The following is a 16,572-nucleotide window of genomic DNA, read 5'->3' as shown; positions in this document are numbered from 1 at the left end:
GTTTTTTTTTTTTTCCTTTTAAGAAAACTGGCTTAGGAATGTAACATTGTAACAATCTTTAAATTGTAATTTGAACACCATCAACATTTCTGCGTGTTAGGTAAATTCATCACAGCATGAATCATATTTTACAAGATGGTCTCATTAATAAAATTCTTAAACTGCTGTTTCTTCAGGATCTTCTCCATACTGTCTTCAAGAACGGGAAGGTGACAAAAAGCTATTCATTTGATGAAGTACGAAAAAATGCACAGCTGAATATTGAACTGGAAGCAGCACCTCATTAAGCTTTGTTTTACGACTGTGTGTGTGTGTGTGTGTGTGTGTGTGTGTGTACATGCGTGCATGCATGTATGCACCTGTGTGTATGTAATACATAATGTTTATTGTACAGATGTGTGGGGTTTCTTTGTGTTTTATGATACATTATAGCCAAATTATTTGTTGGTTTATGGACATACTGCCCTTTTTTTTTTCTTCTTCTTTTTTTTTTTTTCTTTTTCCAGTGTTTAGGTGATCTCAAATTAGGAAACACACATAACCATGTAAAAGATTAATGCTAAAGTAAGCTTTTTAGGGCCCTTTGCCAATAGATAGTAACTCAATCTGGTATTGATCTTTTCACAGATAACAGAACCGAGACTTTTATATATAACTAAAGATCACATAAAACAGATTTGCATAAAATTATCATGATTGCTTTATGTTTATATTTAACTTGTATTTTTGTACAAACAAGATTGTGTAAGATATATTTAAAGTTTCAGTGATTTAACAGTCTTTCCAACTTTTCATGATTTTTATGAGCACAGACTTTCAAGAAAATACTTGAAAATAAATTACATTGCCTTTTGTCCATTAATCAGCAAATAAAACATGGCCTTAACAAAGTTGTTTGTGTTATTATACAATTTGAAAATTATGTCAGGACATACCCTATAGAATTACTAACCTCATTGCCCCTTGTAGAATATGAATTAATCATTCTACATTAAAGAAAATAATGGCTCTTACTGGAATGTCTAGGCACTGTACAGTTAGCTATATACCTTGGTCATTGTATTGTACCAGTGAAATGCCAAATTTGAAAGGCCTGTACTGCAATTTTATATGTCAGATATTGCCTGTGGCTCTAATATGCATCTCAAGATTTTAAGGAGATAATGTTTTTAGAGAGAATTTCTGCTTCCACTATAGAATATATACATAAATGTAAAATATTGACAAAAGTGGAAGTAGTGTATTTTAAAGTAATTATACTTCTGAATTTATTTTTCATATTCTATAGTTGGTATGTCTTAAATGAATTACTGGAATGGGTAGTGCGTATACTTTAAATTTTTTATTCTATTTTTCATTGTTTTTAAAAAATTAAATTGGATATTAAATTATATGGACATCATTTATTAATTTTAAACTAAGTCCTCAGTAATTAATACTCAAGCAAAGTCTTAAATGAGGCTAAATTATCCCCAATGAAAAGCAGATGACCCAAGTTTAAAGAATTTTGCCTAAATGCAGAGTTGGCTAAATTCAAAGTGTGAACATGAAAATTTTCAGAGTGATTAGCCACTGGGTTCTGAGTTAGTCATTGCATCTGACTAGAGGCCAGTTTCTTCCAAATAACTCTCTTATATTTAAGTTTGTTCCAAGGGGAGTGGCCAACTCTGTCCCAGAGGCCAGATTTGGTAGACTGCCCCCTTTTTTGGAATTCTGTATTGATGGACAGCTTTCCCACTACAACACAGAACTGAGTAGTTGTGATAGATACCAAATGGTTCACAAAGCCAGAGATGTTTGTGATGTGGTGCTTTACGCAAAATGACAAAGTTTGCTGGCCCATGTCCTAAGAAAAGGAAGGGTGCCTTGTATTTTAAGAGAAATACTGATTTTCAAGGAAAGGAGACTAAATAATTGATTATGGAGTTTATCTCTCTTGTCCTTTCTGATTTAAGAATCTGATACTAGAAGACTGATATAGAAAAGCTTTAACACCATAATATTAAGTGTAAAATCTTAAAAATTGAAAAGCCATAAATCATCTATCTTAAACAGTTAAATGAGAAAATGTTTATCACTAGAAAAAATCTAATGAAAGGTGAGTTCTCTTTTTATTCAATGTCCTATAAGTGGCATTAGAAAGAACATAGCTTTTTGCTGCTGATTCTAAGGAAAAACAAAAGCATTCACTTTTAATAAGAGTATTCATTCTATAATCCATGATATAATATTAAGACAACATTTTAAAAATGTACTTAAGTAAAGATTAATAGTATTAGAGACCCCACACACTTTTCTTTAGAAATGTGCTAAGGGGCTAAGAGAGAATTGAAAGAAACTGAATTTATAACCAGTAACTTCAGTAACCACCATAATTTTGTCTCTGTTGAACATTGGAATTATACTACAGGCAGTATTCTGTGTTCTTTGAATTTCCGTAGCTCAAAATATCTAGAGTTTTGTCTTTTCAGTGAATGCTAAAGGCTGTATGTCTGTACACAACTGTAGAGCGGAAGGTGGAATAATTAATTCTCTTATCTCTGAGCCACTTGAAACCGATTGATTCTGAATTTCCATCACTAAGCACTTAGTATTTGGCCATCCCCATTCTGTGCACCAAATGGCTAACATGAATGTCAAATAGGACTGTGCTTGGTGTCACTCTTAAATTAGCCTCTCTGACAAAAGCAAAATACATACATGGGTTTAAGTCATTAGATTTGCCGCTGACATTAACAAATACCCCTCAATTTCATAATTTTAAATAGGAGGTAGAAGTTCTATGTTAAGACTCTTTAATTTATTTGTACCCTATACTTAAAATGGTTTTTATGATTATCCCTTATTTTCTTTCTTGAGCTAAATTGTTATGAAAAATTTTTATAATGAAATCCATCTTGGAAAACTAGAAAGAAAAAACTAGCAAAGTATTTATTGTTCTGTTTGCCATAATTTAGAACTCACACTTAAACAAGTATTTTGTAGTTTTACATTCCTTTTTAACCCATTCAGAGGAGAATGTCAAATTTTCTCCTAAGTTGTATGTTAAATCAATTCTAATATGTATTCAGCATCAAAGATAAACATGTAATAACATGGAAATAAAGTTTAGCTCTATTAGTGAAATGTTAAATTGGACTGTGTGCTTCAAGTAGTGCCATCTACAGACCTGCCTTTTTTAGCTTTTCTTCCAGTTCAGAGAATTAGAGGATGGAAGAGGAGGAAGTGTGAAGGGTGATTGCTGTTTCCTACCTTACGCAGCTGTGGGGATGGCTGAGCCTCTTGCTAGGAGAATACACTGGGGGAGGATACCACATTTAGGAGACAAGCACAATTCCTCTGTTAAGATATGAGATGCCTTGAAGACATAAGTCTAGGTAGTTAAGTAGGTGATTGGAGATAAAGGATTGGGGGCCAGAAAGGTCTCAAGGTATATCTTTGCACAGGTGCTCATTAGAGGCATACTAGAGAAGACTTTGCTGGGGAGATGTAGAGCAGGAGTTGCCAGACCACGGGCCAAATCCAGTCCACTGTCTATTTTTGTAAATATTTTTTATTGGAACATAGCCACAAGCCATTCATTTTGTTATGGTCATTGGCTGCTTTCATGCTACACTGGCAGAGTTGAGTAGCTGCAACACAAAAGTATGGCCTGCAAAGCCTAAAATAATTACTCTCTGGTGCAGAAAAAGCCTGCCAATCTGCAATAAAGAAAAGAGGACCTCGGACCAAACCATGGGTAACTCTGGAAGGTTAAGTGATAGAGCGTGAGCGGGCAATGGAAACTGAAGAGCAATAGCTAATGAGGTGAAAGGAAAACCAGGAGTAATGCCACAGGAAGAGTTTTTCAGCTCAGGCATTGAATGCTACTGAGAGATCAGATAGACTGAAGAATTTAAAACAGCTACTGGATTTAGCCACCTGGAAATAGTGTCTTAGAGACAATTCAGGTAGTAGAGGAGGCAGATGTCAGAAAGAAGCTCTCTTCCACAACAGAGTCTGGGGTGTAAAAGGAGGCAAGGAGAAGAGTACATTCCTGAAGTTGCTGCTTTTATCTTTGGAAAGGGTCCAGGGAAGAGGGAGTTGTTGAGAATAAGAGCAAAAGGGGACCTGTGATGGTTTGGGTTCCACACAAGGTGGAGAAAGCCAGGATCCAAAGCACTGGAGAGGGAGGGACTGGCCTTAAATGGGAGGAGGTGCATCTTCTGTTGTAGAATTAAGAGGATGGGTGCAGTTTTCTCTATGACTCAGAGGCCAGATCTCACCTGAAGGTGGTTTATATTGATTTATGCTCAATCAGAGAAAAGCAAGTCATTCTTCAGAAAAAAATAGTTTTCCTAATCTGCTTTATTTTTTTCTATAATGTGCTACTGAGCTGCCATTTCTTTGACAAATTGGGGAATACGTTTTGTAGTTTGTATTTAAATGGATTAGCTACTAAGCTCTCAGTGAATCGACTACAAGTTTAATTTTGATCAGACCTTCCTAAATAGCTGGAAGAGTTCTACCAGATCTCTCAGGCTGGAAGAAAACTCTATCTTCAACCCCTCCCTTTCTAGTCTTTCCTTCTTGACCAATAAATATATTCCTGTTTCTTGCATTCTTAAAAAATACTAACTCCCTTTATAGTACCAGCTCTTGTCTCCTCCAATTTGGGCTTCTTTCCATTTATTGCCTCGCCTCGTGTTTACTCATTTCCCACCTAGTTTTCGACCCTTATTAAGACAAAACATTGACCTCCTGATTGCCAAATGGGATAAACTTAGTTCTCATCTTTCCTGAGGCCTCTTGCATTTGCCACTACTAATAATTTATTCCTTGAAACTACTTGTCTTCAACAATGCTGCTGTATTTTCTGATCTCTGCAGTTCGTTGTCTGGTCTTAAATGGCATGTTCCACTTGTCTCCATGTTTTTCTTGGCTGATGTTGGCCATTCACATTCAGCCTTGAGCTATCTGCTAAAGCCTCAGTGCATTCATATCTCCAGTCTGGCCCTCTGACCCTCAACCTTTATGATTTAGATACGAAGTGCCCCCCAAGAGCTCATACATGAGACAAAGCAAGGAAGTTTAGAGGTGAAATGATTGGGTTATTAGGCCTTAACATAATCAGTGCATGAATCCCCGAATGGAATTAACTGGTAACTGTAGGCAGGTAGGATGTGGCTGAAGGAGATGGATCACAGGGTTTTTCCTCTGGAGTATATATTTTGTCCCTGGGGAGCTGAGCTTAGTCTGTGCTTCTGGATGGCCATGTCCTGACCTGCTTTCCTCTACCACACACTTTTGCCATGATGTTCTGCCTCACCTTGGACCCAGCTGGGGCAATGGAGCCATCTGAGACCTCTGAAACCATGAGCCCAAATACTTTTCCTTCTCTAAAACTTCTTGTCGGGTCTTTTGGTCAAAGCGATGAAATCTGAATAAAACACCACCTGTCTATGATGCATTTCTACTTAACTATCTACTCTAGTTCAAACTTATCAAATCACCCTACCATTTTTAACTCATTTTCTGCCTTATTTGGACCTGCTATGCAAGTTAAACTACCTTTTTCTTAACCCCACACATTTAATAAGGCATGTAGTCCTATTGAGTTACCTACTAAATAGTGTTATAATCTGTGTCTTCTCTCCAACTATTATTTCGGGATTTCAAATTTGTCTACTTTTTCTGTCTTCAGTGCAGCTTCCTTCACTCTGCTGCCAAAGTAATCTAAGAAAATGGGTCTCCTGCTTAAAACATCTCTGTGCCCTTTATCCTACCGGATAAGCCCAGAATCTAGCCTAACACAAACCCCGCCATGACCTTGCCCATGCTGCTGTGTAGCTCCAGTCCTTGTCCTCTGCTCTGTGCCAGCATCACACCTGCTGTCCCTGTACACGCGTGTACACACACACCATGCAGTGTCCTCCATTCCTCTGCCTTTACAGTCTGATCACCAAGGCAGTGTGTTTCCTTTAAGTGAACTCATTTTAGGTGATGACACCAAGAAGCCTTCATTGACATTGGTCTACCATCCCCACCTCATACTCTAGGTATTGAGTGTGTTCCTACAATAGCACTGCTGTAATCCATAGGCTTGTCCTATATGAGACAATCATCTATGTCCCCTGCATCAGCACAGAGTAGATGTTATTTAAATGTCTCTTGAATAAATAAATGACATTAAGATAAATATTTTTAAGTGTTTTTTAAATTTTCTTTTTTTTTTAACTGGGAATTGAACCCTGGGGACTGAGCTTCAGTTTTTAGGGCCTGACTGGACATGTTGAACAGAAAGACCCTCCTGCCATAAGGCAGACCCCCCCCCAAAAGGGTACCCTTAAACCAGTAGTAAGTTCTTCCTTAGGAATCTATAAGAAAAATTGCTCAGGCACTGACTAGTTAAGAAAAATCTAACAAGTTATCACTGAAAACTAGTCCTTGCAGTTCAAGTTCACATCCCCTGCATATTACAAAAACCTTAAACTATGAACTTAGACAAGACAGGCAGGGTTCCCTGTGTGCACAAGGAAATAAGACACCATGAGTGAGAATAGAAAAAAAAAAAAAAAAGATTCACAAATGGTCCAGATAATGACAGTGAAATGCTGCAAAATAACATATTCTTTAACTCATACAGGGAATAGGAAATATTTTAATGACAGATTTGAAAAAGTGGTCATAAAGAATTTGAGGAAATAAAACACTGACTGAAATTAACAATCAGGTATATAGGGAACCAGCAACTTAGACAGACAGAAGGAAGTGCTCTGAATGCAGCACGAAACAAATGGAAAGTGGAAAAAAAAGGCCTAATTTCAGTCTCCGTAGAGCTTTTGAAAAAAGAAGAGAAAATGAGACAGGGGATGTAGTTCAAGAAATAAGGGCTCAGGATTTAACCTGAATAATGAGAAGCAATAATCTAAAAGTTAAGCACACTGAATCCCAAGCAAGATAAATTCAACTCTTATACCCAGACACATAATAGTGAAACTGCAAATTAGGAATCACAAAGATCTTAAAAGCCAAAGAAAAAGATTGCACTACAAGGAAAATCACAATTTTCAACAGCAACAATGGAAACCAGAAGACAAGGCAGTGTCCCAAAAGGAAGCTACTGCCAGCACAGAACTGTTGAAATCCATTTATGTATATTAATTATTTATTCATACATATATACACATACATATGTATGCACACATATGTAAATATGAATATATAAATAAAAAGCTTGAGGCAGGAGGATCCCAAGTTTGAAGCTGTCTCAAAAAATGAAAAAGGACAGGGATGTGGCTCAATAGTAAAGTGCCCTTGCGTTCAAGCCCCAGCACAAAAACAAAACAAAATTAAAAAAAAAAAATCTAAAGCACTTAAATTATCAGAAAGAGATTAAAGTTATCAAATTTAGACTGTGATAAATATTCTTATATCTAAAGCACTTAAATTATAAGATTAAAGTTATCAATTTTAGACTATGATAAATATATATTGAACTAATAGAGAAAATATGTTACTTTCAAACAGGAAAAGGTAAGATGCTCAATTTTTTTCAAGAAACAGAAAAACAGGAGACAAATAGTGAAAAAATAAGACTAAACATAAATTCTATATGCATACTGTGAATTACATGTACAGATACCTGTACACAATAAAGCCAGTTGAAAGGTAAAAATTCTTAAATCTATTTGCTACTTAACAGAGCCATATCTAAAATACAAGATTAAAAAGGTTGAAAATATTTTTAAAGGAGCAGCTTACTGAAAATAATTGCGGCGAAGTGCCTTTTGCTCAAGGTTTCTGACGTCATTAGCCTCCAGAACAGCGTGCCAACCAAGTGTGGTGCTCAAAAGGAACAGAGCATTCCAACATGGGGCTGTGGCTTTATTTACCAAGCTTTGGTGATAATAATTGCCTCAGGCAAAGATCTCGCTCTCAGTCTCCCCCCAGATGATCATGATGCACAGGAAGCCACATTTAGAAATGTCAGCGGACAGTTTAGTGCAGGAAAAGATGCATTCTGAGAAATGGTGCCTGCTGTGGATTATTTTCTGGATGCTTCTTGCTTTCAATTTTTACGTTTTTTCACATCCATCTCTGTATCTTTATCAGGGTTTAGGCACATAATCATTTGTGTCATTAGATGGAAGAGGGAAGGAGAGGATCAGAATTACCTGTGGACTTTTCTGAATTACAGCCATTCATTTACATCTGAAAATCTGACATATGCCAGGGTATGGCAGTGGAGAGGGGGTTTGTCATTGGGATTCACTACCAGAGAAACGCCTATCATCTCTGGTTGAGAGCTACTCTGTGTAAACCACTACCCAAACACTGATGCGAGACTCACCCCACATCTTTATAACACAAGTTACCCCCATTCTAACCCTGCATTAGTGTTTTTCTCCTGCTTAGGAAGGCATAGAAAAAGATGACCAAGAATGGTTCTGTGAGGTTTATAAAACTTGTCATCACTGTAGCCTGTCTGAGGAAGGAAAGGTCACTGTATTTTTCCTACCAAGAGCAAAGAGGAAAATGATTTAGTTCCGGGAAAAAGGCAGATTTCGTGTCATTCTCAGACTAACTGTATTAACCTGTTCTAACACATCCCTTCTCTTCAAACATGATAATGCAAAATAATAAACCTGCAAGGAAGTTTCAACCAATAATTTCTTTGCATAAAAATTCTAGGAATACACTTTTGTGTGTTGTCTATATTCTCTACAGTGTTGTAAGTATCACTTTTATGATCAAGGAATGTCAGTGAGCATTTTTGATAAAATCACAAGTGCTGATCACATGACCACACAGTCGGTGTCCAGGGCTCCTCTGGGAATGCGAGTTTTTCCATTTGCTGGAGGTAGGTGAAGAGGACATTCTGCCATCAAGGGTCAGTGGCCCACTGAAAAAAACCAAAGGCCCGAACTGAAAGGCAACTGAATTGTGTATTTATCTAAGTGTGTGTGTGTGTGTGTGTGTGTGTGCGCACGCGCGCACGACTGTGTGTGTAGAAAGAGAAATAACTCATTCCTCTCCCTCTCAACTAGTTTTGATTTAAGAGAACAGAGCAATCAACAACTAGTTCAAAAGTGTATTTCAGACCCATATCACACCCAGGGACACTTTAAATTTTGATAGGCAAGAATATTAACTCCTTGAATAAAATTATTTCTTTGTCAAGTTCTTATCTGTTTCTGCCAGTAGATAACATGCTCCGTGAGACTGGAAAAATGCCTGACCTATTTGAATGTGTATTCCAGGGCCTAAGCCAGGTTGAGCTCAATTATCACAGGTTGAGCTAAGGAAGTTTCATAACCCAAAACTCTTTAACTTCTGCCTCACTGGCCCCCTCCCCACACCACCGTGGAGCCATGAGGTAGTCTCCACCCACTTCTACTCAATATCCCCCACATCTCCCTTTCATCAAGACAAATGCCGGTGTTTTTTAAGGCCAAAAAATGATCAGTATCAACTGGTCAACCATTTAAGTGCTCCTCAGTCATCTGCATCTATGGGGAATTCCAGACTAGCATTTCCATCTGTTATACCCAGAAAAGGTCAAACAAATCATTAAAACCTCCAAGACCACAATCAGCAGCATGCAGCTCTCTTCAAGAATCACCATTCACAAGGCTTGAGCTTCCAGTGTAGTCAGAATGCCCTGAACAAAAGTTCAAGTTCTACAGACCATGATTTTTGTTTGCTCCTTTTTACTTATTTGACCACATCTCAGAAACACTTTCACCTGACTTGGCAGTCCACACACTTACTGCTACTTTGCTGCACCTGTTCTGTGTGGTTCTATAAGCTATAATGGTTTGTTTTTTGTTTTGTTTTGTTTTGTTTTTGATGATAATTTTACCCTACAACACTGATCTCTTGACTCACTAATGGTTGTAACCTGCAGTTGAAAAACTCTAACCTTAACAGACTCAGTACAACATCACCCACCTCAATCTCCCAAGATCATAGCTCTCCAGGAAGCCCCAACTCAAAAAGGTTCCTTTGCCACATTTAGGAGCTCCAACTAAGACCAGATAAGCAAAAGAAACCCAGTGAATATTCTCTGACTTGCTCACTGTGTCATACCCTATGTAAAGACAGATAGGTTGGAAGGGGAAAATATTAACATTAATGCTCATCAAATCTCTGCTAGGTCACTTGACATGAATGAACTCCCTCGCCCTACCCTTAACTCCTTCAACAACTCTCTGGTAGACACCATCATCAATTTTTTAAATTATTTTTTTCTAATTTTTTTTGGTACTATTGGGGATTGAACTCTGGGGTTTTCTACCACTGAGCTACATCCCAGTCATTTTTATTTTTTATTTTGAGATAAGTTCTCACTAAGTTGCTAAAACTGGCCTAGAACTTGAGATCCTCCTGCCTGAGCCTCCCAAGACAGGATTATAGGTACGTGCCACCATGCCCAGCACTATTGCCATTTTACAGATGGAAAAATTCCTTGATGTACACAAATATAAAGTAACAGCCTGAGACCACACGTTAGTAAGAAACAAAGGGAGATTTACAGCCAGGGCTGTCTGACTCTGTCCCACCATCGCATCTTCCTGAACGTATTGTATCGGTGAGGTGAAAAAGAGTGCTTTCCTCTTGCCCTGTTCATGTCTGTCCACATACAGCATCTCACTCCAGAGCTGTTTTCTAGTCACCTTTTCCAGTGAGGCCCCTCAAGAAACCTGTGTGTCACCCTCTAGATGTTCGTTAGCACATTGTTTTCCCAGGAGGGTTCACAGCGCTTGGCCGCTGTCTGTGCAGGACATGCACAGTATCAGGTGGGTATGAGCGTGTGACTGGACGTGTCTTTTGCTCTTCTGCTGCCAAAAATCACTCACAGAGTTTCAGTAAATAGGCACATGCAGTTCTTGGAGCTGTTCATCCAGCTCCATGATTCCCTTTTCTGGAGCCTCAGCTGACCCAGTCCCTGGAGACTGACTAGCTAGAGCATTTCCAGCTATTTTTAGTTCCTTCATCCCCTGACCAGGACTGTGTGTGGAGGAGGCAGTCTGAGCTGGGAAGGGCCCTATCGGCCTCACCCAAGCAGCTGATGGCCTACAGCTTCCTGGCAAGGGCAGAGCTTTCCAGGTGAGGAAGCAAAGAGCAGGATACAGACCAGCCTGCCACCTCGGCCATCTGAGGCTGTGGGAAAGGAGAGCTAAGACAAATTATTAGTTACTAAAATTTTAAGTTTTCTGAATCAAGGAAGTATGCATCTAGTGGATTATCTTTGTTTGATCAAATTAACATGCTGCTCCTACTTCCCCTTCATTTTTAACTGCCTGTTGGTCCTTGCTTACTCCTTTTTCAACTTTTCTTTATCACTGTCTTTGACATCTGCATATATAGTACATAGCTGGACTTATTAAGATGAGGCACACCTTTGCGGCTCCAGGAGACCTTGTATACCTGTCTTTGCCTTCGTTTCAGCCTGTGCAAAGCCTCAAGGTCACCCAAAGGTAAGAGATTAGGACCTTCTCTGTTCTTTCCTAGGCATACACATAGTCCCGGACAAATACAGGGTCTTCTGTATTATATGGAACATGCTGGAGTCTTTCAAAGTCCTTTATGTAAATCTTATTTTCCAGTTTTTCTTCTTAAGTTTTAATCAGTTGTATATCAGCCCCAAGTAGTAATGCTGCCTTGGGCAGCTGCACTGTTAAACAATTGATCAATTTCCACAAACTTCCTGCAGACCGGGCTGATCACAGTATGAGCTCTAAGTTAAGTCAAATAATGTTCTGAGAATGGAGTTCCAGTGACCAGACAGGTGAAATGTGACAGTGCTCTAGGAGTGGATTTCTGGAGAGCTCCAAACACATCCCCTCTCCTCCAGCACAAGCCAAGCTGCTAGTTTTCACAGCTATGGTAGTTGGGAGGCTGTTGCAGGCGGAAAAGGGGATGTGGGGACAGGATTTAGGCAAGTTAAACCACCACAAAGCTTGTTCTTACCATTTTTGTTGAATAAACACCCCTCAAATTGTTTGAAGCCTTTCAATCCAGAATTTTAAAAACATGTATTTTGACAGCTTTTTCCACTATTCTCCACCATTCTAGAAGTTGGGATCCTTAAAAACTTTGTAGTGATAAACTATTTCACATATTCATGCTAACATGAGATTTTTATTTAACCTTGCTGTTATCAACCTCATTGACTTAATCTCCTTTTTCCTTTGTCCAAAGTCTTGCTTACAATGATATCACCAAAACTATTATTTTGCTTTATTTCTCCATATATGCACAACAGACCTACAATACCAGTATCACTGGCAACAATGATATGATTGCTAGAAATCAATCATATTGGCTGATATGATCAATCATATGAATTATTGATGGTTCTTTTTGTCTTAGATTTATCACACTGAGAGAACAGAACCAAGTTGATGTGATTTAGAGTCAATTTGAAAATTTTCTCTATTGGTTTGCCTCTGGATAGATAGGGATGTTGACTTAATTTTAGTTTTGTTTTTTAGAAACTGATTTTATTTTATTTATAATTAGATAAAATATTTACTCAGTTGCAAATTTAATTCTAAAAAACAAGGTATTCTCAAAGAACTGTAGTGACTTCCATTATACATAATGTTTGGACTTCTTCACATATTTTCTAAAGCTATCACTGTATCTCACATTCTATCTCCTCATTTCCTTTTTCTTTCTAAAATTTTTCTCCTTTTAGTCTCCTTTTTAAAAATGAATATATGGGGCTGGAGTAAAGCATAGTGGTAGAGCCTAGGTTTAATTCCCAGCACACATAAAAGATTTTATATTTATTTGTTCTTTTATTCTGTATAATTTAACCTTTGTTTCTGAAATGATTTTTTTTAATTTCTAATTCTTTTCTGAGGTAATTCTGTTACACCTATATTTTCAAATATTCCTAGTTTTCAAACACCTCATTTTTCATTTCTTCCACCTTTGATTTGTGTTGCTTTTTTATAGCTTATATCATTTTCTTGCTTTATTTTATCTTGTCTTAAAATGTTAGGTTGTGGTGTCCGTCTCTTCCATGGGCATGTCTTCTTATGGCTCTCACTATCTGAAGGATTTTTTTTTTAACTCCTTATGATTTTTTTTTCTGAGAAGAATTTTGATGAATTTTAACCTTGGTCTTTTTCCTGTGGCTCAGGTTTAAGGGAAAGTAACTTCCCTTTTGTTTTGGGGAAAAAAAAAAAAAGTGGATGATCAAGGATAGCTTTTTCCATTTTTGCCTCTTTAGGGCTCCTTTAGTTTTATAGTTTTGTGATTAGAAACGTGGCCTTAATAACATGCTCCTGCCACCCTTCCCCATTTTTCTTCATTCCCTCTTTCCTTTGCCCCTACTGTCCTTTTTTCCTCAGTTTTGATTCAACCCCATACTTCTGCCTCACTGCAGTATTGAGAAAGCTGAGGAGAATATGCCGCAGAGATGATACGAAGCCCATAAAGCCAGAAAGAATTACTATCTGACCCGTTACAGAAAAGTTTGCCAACCCCTGTTCCAGAGGCAAGTCCACCCCTTTTCTGGAGAGCCCTGCCTCCTCCCACATGCTCCAGGTGGGGCCATCAATCTCTGCCCCAGCACCAGCCTCAAAATATGACCCAAATCATAGATAAAAAGTGGAGGCTTCCACAGCCCATAAGAGATAGCAGAAGCGAGGTCCTGCGTTTGTGCATCCTGAGCTCTTGGTGACCATTTCTCTTGACCATATGGATGAAGTCAATTTGCAAGAGGAGAAAAGGGGGCTCAGGTTATGAAGGAAGTTGGGATTAATGAAATCCTTGAGTCTAGCTGAAGCAGCCACATCTTGACTTCATCACTACATGAGCCAATAAATTCATTTTTTTGCTTAGCAGGTTTGAGGTGAATTGTGATGTTGCAACCCCCAAAACCTAGGTAACACAGTTGTGAACATGACAACACATGTACACAGACATTAAAAAGATTTTTCTCACATTATTCCTTACTAAATTTACTTTTTTTAAAAACTCTAAGAGGATTTAAAACTAAGAGAAAAGAAAAAATAAACAAGGATTGTAACAGAAAGAACTTTGCCTGTGACCAAAACTTTGTAAATTAGCGTAGATTGTAGAAAAGCATGCACCAAATAAGTTTACCAATTAGTTTATAAATAAAATAGAGAGATTTTAGCGAGTTAGGGAGCACCAAATAGCATCATTTTGATGGACCAGAACTGGTAGAGTTTGAATTAGAAAACTGTAAATTACTATTAGAGTGGAGTCTATCAGAATCATCAGTAGAACATTTTCAAAAACCAGTTTGACTCAAGTCATTTTAGTTTTGTTATTTTTCTTCAATCATTTCAGAATGATCTCCCCAACTTCCAATCTGATGTAACTAAATCTTTCTTGTACTTTCTGACTCAGCTAAAACTCACTTCAATCATCTCTCAATATCTTCTATTTAATTTACTTCTCCCATCAATGGTACAGAATAGAGGACATGGACACAAACCCAAACAAATACAATTTTCTCATACTATACAAAGGGGTCAAAAATACGCAACGGAGAGAAGATAGCCTCTTCAACAAATGGTGCTGGAAAACTGGAAAGCCATATGCAACAGAATGAAATTAAACCCCTATCTCTCACCCTGCACAAAACTCAACTGGAAATGGATCAAGTACCTCGGAATCAGACCAGAGACCATTCATCTTATAGAAGAAAAAGTAGGTCCAAATCTTCAACATGTCGGCTTAGGATCAGACTTCCTTAACAGGACTCCCATAGCCCAAGAAATAAAAGCAAGAATCAATAACTGGGATAGATTCAAACTAAATAGCTTTATCAAAGCAAAGAAAACTATCAGCAATGTGAAGAGAAAGCCTACAGAGTTGGAGAAAATCTTTGCCACTCATACTTCAGATAGAGCACTAATTTCCAGAATGTATAAAGAACTCAAGAAACTCTACACCAGGACTGAGGAGATAGCTCAGCTGGTAGAGTGCTTGCCTCATAAGCAAAAGGCCCTGAGTTCAATCCCCAGTGCTGAAAAAAAAAAAAAAAAAAAACTCTAAACCAAGAATACAAATAATCCAATCAACAAATGGGCTAAGGAAATGAATAGACACTTCACAGAAGAAGATGTACAAGCAATAAACAGATATATGAAAAAATGTTCAACATCTCTAGTAATAAGAGAAATGCAAATCAAAACTACCCTAAGATTCCATCTCACCCCAATTAGATGGCAATTATCAAGAACACAAGCAACAATAGGTGTTGGCGAGGATGTGGGGAAAAAGGTACATACATTGCTGGTGGGGATGCCAATTAGTGCAGCCACTCTGGAAAGCAGTATGGAGATTCCTCAGAAAGCTTGGAATGGAACCACCATTTGACCCAGCTGTCCCACTCCTTGGCCTGTACCCAAAGGACTTAAAATCAGCATACTACAGAGATACAGCCACATCAATGTTCATAGCTGCTCAATTCACCATAGCCAGATTGTGGAACCAACCTAGATGTCCTTCAATTGATGAATGGATAAAGAAACCATGGTATATATATGTATATATAATGGAATATTACTCAGCCATAAAGAATAATAAAATTATGCCATTTGCAGGCAAATGGATGAAATTGGAGAATATCATGCTAAGTGAGATAAGCCAATCTCAAAAAAACCAAAGGACGAATGATCTCGCTGATAAGCGGATGATGACATATAATGCGGGGTGGGAGGGGTTAGTGTTAGGGTTAGGGTTAGGGTTAGGGTTAGGGTTAGGGTTAGGGTTAGGGAGGGAGGCAAGAATGGAGGAAGGAAGGACTGTATAGAGGGAAAAGAGGGGTGGGAGGGATGGGGGGAAGGGGGAAAAAATAACAGAATGAACCAAACAACATTACCCTATGTAAATTTATGATTACACAAATGGTATGTCTTTACTCCATGTACAAACAGAGAAACAACATGTATCCCATTTGTTTACAATAAAACAAAATTTAAAAAAATTCACTCCTCCCTTCAATGGCTTTCTACAATTATTCATGCATATCTGCGTTGCATTAGTTTTATTTCCCCTAAATCAAATCCTACAATAAATATTCTTAGAGGTAAAAGTACAAACAATCAAACAACCCAGAGTTTGAGCTGTATATGGTGGCCCACACCTGTAATCCAAGTTATCAGTGAGACTCAGGCAGTAGGATAGCAAGTTCCAGGTCAGCCTCAGCGACTTACCAAGATCCTGTCTCAAAATTTTAAAAAGGGGACCTGGGGATGTGGCTCAGTGGTAGAGAGTTTGCCTAGCTTGCAGGAGGCCCTGGGTTCAATCCCCAATACCAGAAAAACAGAAAATAAAAATGAGAGTTTGAATGGCCACACCAAGGGCCTCCTGAGGTAACAGATTAATACAAAAGCTTGAAAACTGCTACTCTAATTATGAGCAACTGGACCTTTTAAAAATTATTTGTAGTTTATATTTTACTTGCTTTTGAGTGTTTTTCAATGCTAAAGTTTCAAAGTCCTTTCTGTTATCCCTAAGTATACATTCAGACCATTACCAGATGGTTTTATCAGTGCTACAGAACATTTTCTCAGCTGATTACACCTCATAGTAACAAGA

At 38.0% G+C, this 16,572-nt stretch overlaps 2 protein-coding genes across 4 annotated transcripts in view; one reads left to right on the top strand and one right to left on the bottom strand.

The window, feature by feature from the left end:
* The window catches only part of NAMPT (nicotinamide phosphoribosyltransferase), a 34,812-nt gene extending 31,692 nt beyond the window's left edge, over nt 1-3,120 (top strand). For both annotated transcript variants that reach the window (XM_079150026.1, XM_079150027.1), the window contains one exon: nt 177-3,120. In XM_079150026.1, the coding sequence (XP_079006152.1) occupies nt 177-287 (111 nt within the window). In that variant the 3' untranslated portion in view covers nt 288-3,120. The remainder of the gene's footprint in view (nt 1-176) is intronic.
* LOC306667408 (cadherin-related family member 3-like) overlaps nt 1-16,572 on the bottom strand; it is a 637,878-nt gene that overhangs the window by 360,420 nt on the left and 260,886 nt on the right. The gene's annotated exons all lie outside the window — the stretch shown is intronic.

The sequence above is a fragment of the Sciurus vulgaris genome (genome assembly GCF_902686455.1).
Source record: "Sciurus vulgaris genome assembly, chromosome: 8".
NCBI classification, from domain to species: domain Eukaryota; kingdom Metazoa; phylum Chordata; class Mammalia; order Rodentia; family Sciuridae; genus Sciurus; species Sciurus vulgaris.
The sequence above is the reverse complement of the archived record's forward strand: the minus strand, read 5'-3'. Positions and strand labels throughout refer to the sequence as shown.